The 8,920-nt window shown below is 44.8% G+C and overlaps 1 protein-coding gene across 8 annotated transcripts in view; it reads left to right on the top strand.

The window, feature by feature from the left end:
• Positions 1 to 8,099, top strand: part of nfia (nuclear factor I/A) — a 183,459-nt gene extending 175,360 nt beyond the window's left edge. For all 8 annotated transcript variants that reach the window (XM_084356012.1, XM_084356011.1, XM_084356013.1 and 5 more), the window contains one exon: positions 3,012 to 8,099. In XM_084356012.1, coding sequence (XP_084212138.1) covers positions 3,012 to 3,026 — 15 coding nt within the window. In that variant the 3' untranslated portion in view covers positions 3,027 to 8,099. The remainder of the gene's footprint in view (positions 1 to 3,011) is intronic.
• The last annotated feature ends 821 nt before the right edge of the window (positions 8,100 to 8,920 follow it).

The following is an 8,920-nucleotide window of genomic DNA, read 5'->3' as shown; positions in this document are numbered from 1 at the left end:
GGTCATCAAAGGATCCATAGTTATTATCTTAAGACATGTTTTCACTAAATTTATTAGCGGTAAACTTAATCAACATCACCAGACTCCCTTAACAAATGTGTCAGTTTAGTGAGTTGTTGAGTTGGAGACACTTTATAAACTGTGTGAAACTCTGTCTCTGACTGATTCTCACTTATTTGTTCCTTCTTGTTAATTCAGCAAATGTTCTACATGAACTTCTTTCTGTCTTTGAGTAGAAACACAGAGTCTGTTTGTCCCCAACAAACGCAGTGTGTCCTTCTGTTGCTTTAGAAAATTACTGAAACTAAATATCAATGAGGAGTATTTATGTCTTCAGTAGACACAATGGGTTTGTCGGACAGTACTGAGAGACGGACAAACAACTTGTGGGTTTAAGTCTGAATGAATTGAATAACTTAACTCTGCACTGACGAATCTGGCTCGTATAGAAACAGAAAACACCAGACTGATCCTTTAAAGTCTCTATCGTTCTCTTCCTCCTACTCTCCTTTACTCTCTTCCTCTGTCTCTCTCTCTGTGATGAGTATCTACAGTCTGAATCACAGCTGTCAGCATCAGCCCGCTGTGTGGTAACATTACTCCACACACACACACACACACACACACACACACACACACACACACACACACACACACACACACACACACACACTGTCTGGCCTGCGAGAGTTTCATCTTCTCTGAGTCTTCTCAGGACAGAGGGAGGAGCTGCAGTGCAGGGAGCGAGCGAGAGGGCGAGAGACACAGGGAGACACAGGGGGAGAGAGAGAGAGAGAGCTGGCGAGGTAGAAAAGTCCCAGCGTCAGCAAGTTGTATTGATTAAAAACTAACCTTCCAGTCTTCTCCTCTATCACTACTGCACACACACACACACAGACACACACACACACACACACACACACAGCAATAGAATTACAACGAGTCAGGAGGAGCAACTGAGAAACCTGCAACACACACACACACACACACACACACACACACACACACAGTATTTACCTTCATGTGTTTTATTTAAACTCTCACTTTACATTCAGCGTTCAAGAACACATTTTATAAATTGTGTTTAAATTTTTATAAGAGTATGAGAGTGTGTGTGTGTGTGTGTGTGTGTGTGTGTGTGTGTGTGTGTGTCTTCACTTTAAATCAATACCTCTGTGTGTGTGTGTGTGTGTGTGTGTGTGTGTGTGTGTGTGTGTGTGTGTGTGTGAGTGAAGAAGTGCAGAGTGGGACGGGGAGGAGAGAGCGATGGAGAGAGGATGAATGTAAAGACAGAAAAGGAGGAAGAGGAGGGAGGGGAATGAAAAAGGCGGAGCAGGGAGGGGTGGGGGGGTGGGGGGGTGGGGGTGATGCGGTTGCCTTGGCGATGGTAGTCACGTCCCGGGCCGTCTCGTTGTCCCTAGCAACCAGACATGATGTAAGGCGGGGATGAACTTGAACTCGAACGGGGCAACGAGGAAGAGGAGGGAGAGATTCATGAAACATGAACGATGCACCTTTGGCGATCGATACCGGCCTATCAGAGATGGATCGTGCGTGCACGCACACACACAAACACACGCAGAGTTGTGATACTGTGGAGACAGAAAGTGTCGTAACTCCAAACTAAAGGCAGCAGGAGCAGTGTCGTGTTCGAGGTCTTCTCAGGTCCAAAAACCAGATCCAAACTGAGACAGCGATCTGATGATGTGTCGCTCCTCCAAACATCATGTGGTCGTTAAGATCTTAAGGGTTTTTGACCTCTGGAGAGCAGGAATGTGATCAGGACATTTCCTGGAAATCATCCCACGTCTCAAGTTTCCACTTGTAAAGTCTGAAAAACTAAATCAAACCCACATGAAGATATTAGCTTCCCTCGCACGATCATGTGGTCTCATAAATCCATCCTGCGCGTCCTCAAGCTACGAGCTCGTGTCTGAACACATGAGCACTGAACCAATCAGAGTCCTCTCAGGGACTACTGGCAGCTGTGGGCGTGGTTTAGACGTGACGACCAGTGAGAACATGGCGGCTCCTCCGGAGGTTAGCGTAGCTGCTGTAGCATCAGTTCTATCAGAACTGGACTTTATTTCTTTGAAGAAGAACAAAGAACGACTCTGAAGACTTTTCTCCATGAAGACGTGTTTTCACTCTGCTCTCCACTGACTTCAGCAGCTCCTGTTAATCTGATTGGTTGGTGATAGATGATTCGTCCAATCACCTGTCAGATGGTTCTGTGTGACAAACCAATCAGGTTTGACATTAGGAGCTGTGTTTCAGTGTCACTGGAGTTCAGACTGATGGTCCCGCTCTGCTCACAAGAAAAAGTTTCTGTTTTCCAAATTACACAAATGTTCTGATCATTTCTTCCTTCTGTGTTCAGGGAGGGACAGATTTTTATTGTCATATTGTAGAAGTGGATCTCCAAACATGAACATAAAGTGAACTTATAACTTTGTTCAGACATGTCTTCATCTCACTGTGTGCGACCTTCTGGCACCTTCTGGTTGACTTTGTTTTCAATCATAGTAAAATTCATTTCTGTTTCAGTTTGAAGACTTTACGAGTCGTCCTCTCTGGAATATGAATATACAGAGTGAATTTCATGACAAACTGTCGTGTAGATGTTTCTGTTTCTCTCATCTTGTATATAAACTTGTATATTTGGGATGTGAACATAAATGTATCCTCTAAATCTGAGGGCTGCGCCTGCAACAGTTGTTTTCATGATGTATGAGTCCAGAATATCGCTCCTGTTCACCCAACAGTCCAAATCCCAAAGTCTCTTCATTTACTGTCATAAAACACAAAGAAAAGCAGAAAGTCCTCACGTTTAACATAAAACCATCACTGGACTTTTCTTTGAACGACTCATTGATTAACTGCCTGAACATTAGCTCATGGGTCCTTGTACCCAGTGCAGCCGTTTGATTGGAGCGTTGTGTTTAGATGCTAGCTGATCCGACTCGCTGTGGTTCTGACTCACCTTAACATCTCTCTCCGTCTCTCCTCAGTGGTACCTGGGATAAGGACTCCAGAGGCCCCTCCCCCCTCCACCCACCTGTACGACAGATCGCTGCAGCCTCCTCTTGACCTTTGACCTTTGATGCCAGCTGCGACAGAGAGTCCTGTCTCGCCCCGCCCCTTCAACCCCCCTCCTCCCCCCTCTGCGCCTGACTCCGCCCCCACCAGCGCCATACACAGACTCAGCAGCATCAGCATGGCTACAGCGGATCAAACGCACCCCGACCCCGGTGTTAACCACCCTCTCTGTAAACTATAGACTTCCTGTAGACATATGGTTCATATGTCCACGTCCATATATAGTGCCAGACCCCCCCCCCCCCCCTCAAACCAGACCGTGTGGAGGATTCGTGGGGGGACTGGGCCTTCAGTTTCTGGGAGCGCCGATGACTGAATCACAGAGCTTCCCCTCCGGAGAAACGACACACACACTCTCCCATCATCCTCTGCGGTGTGTGCATCCAGTGGACTCTCAGCGGTACACCGCCCTCCCCGCGCCCGCCAGCCGCCCCCCCCACCCTTGTGGATCCTGACGGCGTGGGGCCGGTTTTGGTTGGTGGGACAGGACAGGATGCGGCGTGTCCGGGGGGGGAGGGGAGGTGTTACCTGGCTCAGATACCACCAGCTAGTACCCCCAACCCCCCCGCCCGAGCCCTCACACACCTCCAGGGATGGACTCCACCCCCCACTTGACCCCGCCCCCCCCGGTTGGTGGCATGTCAGGGAGGGAGGAAGTCGACGAGGCTCTTTCCAAGGACATGGACCAGTGCTTAATGGAAAGAGCCGAGCTGACGGGGAGATGGTGTCGGGCACAGACAGACGGACTACACGTGGAGGGGTGGGGGGTCGTGATGGGGGCGGTGGGGTTATGAAGGTGGGGTTTGTTGATATGAAGTGTTGCGACCAGACGCTGGTGGATCCGAGCTCGTTTATCTGGGAGGCTTTGGCTTCATGGCTCATTGATTTTTCTCTCTTAGCCGTCATTTCAGCTGGTTCCCTCCTCCTCCTCCTCCTCCTCCTCCTCCTCCTCTCTCCATCCACCAGTCTGGGTGAAGCTACAGCTGAGGGTGGGCAGAAAGCTCTGGTGTCCGAAACGCAGCAGGCAGGAGAGAGATGGAAACTTTACCAGTGGAATATTGATCATGAGGAAAGTGCAATTTTGTTGGCTAGCTGTTGGATAGTTAAATATCTTTGTAAGATAGCTCGTTGAAATCAGTTGTTGAAAAGTATATATAAAATATATTTTTCTTCCTAGTCCGCTCACACCTCTGGGACTCTAAAATACTGGGGTACAAAAGACGACTACACAGCATTGAACTAGAAACCATAGCCTTGTGAGAAATAAGGGGAGCTGTATTCACATCTATTGTTTTATTATTTGTTGTTTGTTCATCTTGTAAAGCTGTTAGCATGGTAGAACAAGAATCCCTTTAAGAAATATCAGTTAAACAATCAATTTTTTAAAAGCATTTCTCGCAGCTTGAGTCTGCTCCTTTTGTTTAAAAGAAGAAAAAGAAAACAGTAAGCGATTAACTTATTTTAATGAGCACATCGTTTTAATTAAAACATTTTGCTATTTGAATTTCTCATGAGGTGAAACCAGGAGAAAATATAACGAGTGAATTTAAAAGAATCACGTTTTTCTCCGGTTTCTGTTGGCGAGATAATCTTTAACGGGTGCCGCCCGGCGACGGGCTGCCCAGTGATTGGCTGGGCCTCCTAGAGGTCCCGTCCAATCAGAAGCACTTATTCCTGCAGTTGGCCAATGGGCCGTGAGTGTAATCAGGGGGAGTGGTTTAGCGATACAGCGGCAGAGCAGAGGGTAACTCTCTGGAAGCTTTCGTCCATGAACAGACAGCCGAGCGCTTCACATGCAACTTACCATTTTATTGAACTTCAGTTTTGTTTTTCTTTCCTATACTATATATATAAATATATATACACACACGCGCACACACACGCACACACACACACACTCTTACGACCATCCAGCGTCGATCAAAAGTGAATTTAAGTGAAAAAATTACAAAAAAAGAAAAAAAAAATCTGCATGTTCTAGTGTTAGTGACAAATTTTTCCATAGATGATGTAGTTAGTGAGATAAAGACACTATATTGTAAACCCAACATCAGGCACTTGCCAGCAGCCGTCTATTAGTTTGGCCCCGTCGAGGCCTTTTTCTATCGCTCTCCTTCACAAACAACCAGCTCTCTTCGCTTCTCAGCATCTTTCCATCCTGTTTTATTTCTACTTCCTCCCCCTCCTCCCTCCTTCCTCCTCCTTCAACAACAGATCAGTTCTGCTTCTCAGTTACGAGACGTTCTCGTTCATCCGTACGTCATCAAATTGCACGAAAACAATTGTTCCTCATCAATGTGCCTTGAGCTACGGTCCAGTCCTGAGAGGTCGCACAAGATCCAATGTGGAGAGTCTTGTTTCCTTGTTTTCTTCTTTTTTTCTTTTACTCATTTTCCTCCACACCGGAGATGTTTTGGTATCTGGAGCAAAGCGTTAACGCGTTGAAGCCGAGGAGGAACGCTGTGATTTCCAGAGTTACCGGCTGGTAATATCTCAGTTTCAGGAGCTCACAGGTGAAAATCTACACCAGCTACAATCAGGTCAACCATCAGATCTCCACTGACACACAGCAACACGCCGACATTTAGTGAAATGAGTCGAGGCGATGTGATGGTGGCAGGAAGACATGAATCTCATGTTGAGTTTATTTCCTCGTCCCAAACAGTTTGAATGAGATCAGCGACGGTTCAGTTTAGCAGCTACATCAGTTTTATTCAGCTGCTTGTAGCTGCTCAGGGTTTACTTTACTTTACTTTACTTTACTTTACTTTACTTTAGTTCAACAGTAACAGTTAAGTAACTCTCTGGTACTTCACGGTTCAGTTTAGCAGCTACATCAGTTTTATTCAGCTGCTTGTAGCTGCTCAGGGTTTACTTTACTTTACTTTACTTTACTTTACTTTACTTTAGTTCAGCAGTAACAGTTAAGTAACTCTCTGGTACTTCACGGTTCAGTTTTGCAGCTAAAACAGTTTCATTCCTGTTCGTGACCTTATAACTCTACAACTCTTTACTGTCGCGGTGGCAGTTTCATTGAAATTATACATTTGTTGTGATCAGACAAAAAAATTTGGCTTTTATTTTTTATATGATACAATTTGGAAAATGTTTTTGAGAAGAAAATCACAGATGATGTCTGTGTGTGAGAACCACATGTTTCTGCTGAAGACATCGAGCTCATTTCACTAAATGTCACGATGATCCTGATGAAGCAGACGGAGCTTCTTTCTGCTCATTAGCTCGTTTATTGGTTCAGTTTCCTCCGACCTCCATCCCGTTCGTCCTGCCATCATCATGTGGCAGGAGGATTTTTTTACTTGTCGCTGCGTCTCCAAACAGCAAAAACTTTCATTTCAAGTCTTCCTGATTTAATTCTTGGTTCGTTCAATCTTCAACTTTTGTTCCCAGAAATGAATAACGAGGACATAAAATATGCAAAACCTGCTTGCACTCACTAGACTGATTTTGTCTTACATTGTTTATTGAGTTTGGTTTTTCCTTTTCTTTACTTTCTACCAAAGTTGGCGTGCACGTGACTGGCATCGTGCTCCGTGGTCGGTCCCTAAAAATGGTGAAGCCAGCCCCGCAGCGACGCTCCAGCCAAGCTGAGCCTCCGCCGCTCGGGGACTTCCTCCCTCCTTCCTTCCTTCCTGTTTTGATAATCTATTGATAATCGACGGCCGCAATACTACATTCGGGTCTCTCTTTCCTAAAGGTTTTTTATTTCTTTGGTCACAAGCAAGCCTTAAACAAGTCCAACTTCTTCTCCATCGCGCAGAAAACAGTTTATGGAAACACTTTTGATGACGTCCAACATTTTAAGCACGCCCCGCCCTGCTCGGCAGAGCGTTTAGTAAATCAGTTGTTTACCTGTTGTGTGTTCGGTCCGTCAGCGACGTGACGCCGTCAGCTGTGATGGTTTAGTAGTTCCACTTGTGTGGGTTGTGTGTTTCCTCTTAGTGTGACATGTTTGTTTCGTCTCTGTTCTTGCCTACCCTTTAGCCATGAGTTGGGCATTACTTCCTTAATTATCTGCACTAAATATGAATTAAATGACAATAGTGAAAAAGTATTACATAAAAAAAATACAGCTTCCAGGGCTTAAAAAGAGCGAAGGGAATAAAAAAAAAAATTGCACGGACATTTTTTTAAGTGTCACAAAAACCTTGTGAAACAGCCTAGCATCTAATCAGCGACTTTTGGCTGTGTGTGTGTAAGATAACGACAAAATTGCACCCTTTTTAAAGAAAGAAAAAAAGAAAAAGAATATAAAAGCAATAGTTTGGGCAGTGTGTTTTTTTGTTCTTGTGTTGTGTGTGTTAATTAGTTCTGGTACAGCAGCGAGAGACGCAGAGAGACGTTAGCTCTTAACGGACGGGAGGGCAGAGCAGCCGGGCCCAGCGGCCTGATGGGAGACGTGTTTGTATGTTGTATAGTTTTATTAATTACACTGATTTTAAAGCTGCCCTATTTTATAATGCAGGACTTTTGTAACATTGATTAAATGAGGAAAAACTAGTGTTGTGAATTTTCTGATTGTTTGTATCGAGGCCACATTACTAGAACTGGTTTGGTTTGTTTTTCTGGGAACTGGATTTAAGTTGAAAACTTTCCTGTTTCCTTATTTTCTTTATTTTTTTTCTTTATTTGCTTTCTTTTTGTATGTATTTAAGGACATTTCCTCTGTTGATGGTATAGCATATTCCTGTACTTAAAAAGTACGGGGCGCTGTGGTGATAAGACCATTGTAAATGGATGTTACAGTATGCTGTATGTTTTGAAGGTTATTTGTTGCATCAGTGTTGATGAAGCTAAATCTAGGTAATTCTGAGGAAAATTGGTAAGAAAAGCGTTTTTTTATGCATTTTAAAGTTTAGTTTTAGGCAGGAGACAATGACATAGCCAGCCAAAGGATGCCCCTACTATAAATGCATCTAGGCATCTTTTTTTGTGTTCACCATTCCATGCAGGAAAATAAACAGCTTGATTATGCAACATGATTCTTTTTCTTTTCCATCTGTTTCTTTCTTCACTGGCCCACAAGATCACCTCCTCCTCCTCCTCCTCCTCCTCCTCCTCCTCCTCCAGCCCTCCCTGAGCATGGAGGTCCACTCTGATCTCCGTCCATCCACACATCCACTGCTGCTCATCATCACATTCATGCAGCAGATAGTCGACGAACGACGAGTCACCCGGATGAAGGACGCGTTCAGTGTGATCAGAGTTTCTGCTGCTTCCTACGCTTCCTTTGACAGTTCAGACAGTTATTTACAGATTATTCTTGCTCCAACTCATTCAATCATTTCGTCTAGAGGATGTCTGAAAGAGCAAAAAAGTCCGTCCCAGTGTCCCAGATCCCACGTTAACATATTGAGTTCTGTGGATGGACGGGTGTGTGGGACAGACCGAGGTTCAACAAAATGCAATCAGGAAAAACAAAAACATCTCAGCATGCAGACCATCAGGTTGATCTCAAAAACATCCTGACGAAGGTCTCCTGACGGAAACATTGTTATTGACTGAGTCAAAACACTGAAGCCATAAAAAGCACGTTGAGTTTGAATATTTTTTAAGGAAGAGGACGTTTCAGTTGCAAGTCAACAGTCTGGGAAAGATTTGATTTGAGTTTATAGATTAAAGCTGTTTGAAGAGTTGTTCTGGTTCTGTGACTGAAAACCAAACGGTCCAGATAAAAATCAAAGATTGAGAAGAAAGAGCAGCAACTCAGATCTCACTGGAACCAGAGTCCTTGAAGGGAAGCTGTGAAGCGTTCCAGCTGACTGGGTGGAGGTGGAGGTGGTGGAGGTGGTGGAGGCTGAGG

Source organism: Pagrus pagrus, assembly GCF_965226575.1.
Source record: "Pagrus pagrus genome assembly, chromosome: 6".
Taxonomy (NCBI): Eukaryota; Metazoa; Chordata; class Actinopteri; order Spariformes; family Sparidae; genus Pagrus; species Pagrus pagrus.
Note: the sequence above shows the minus strand (reverse complement) of the source record. Positions and strands in the feature narration are given on the sequence as shown.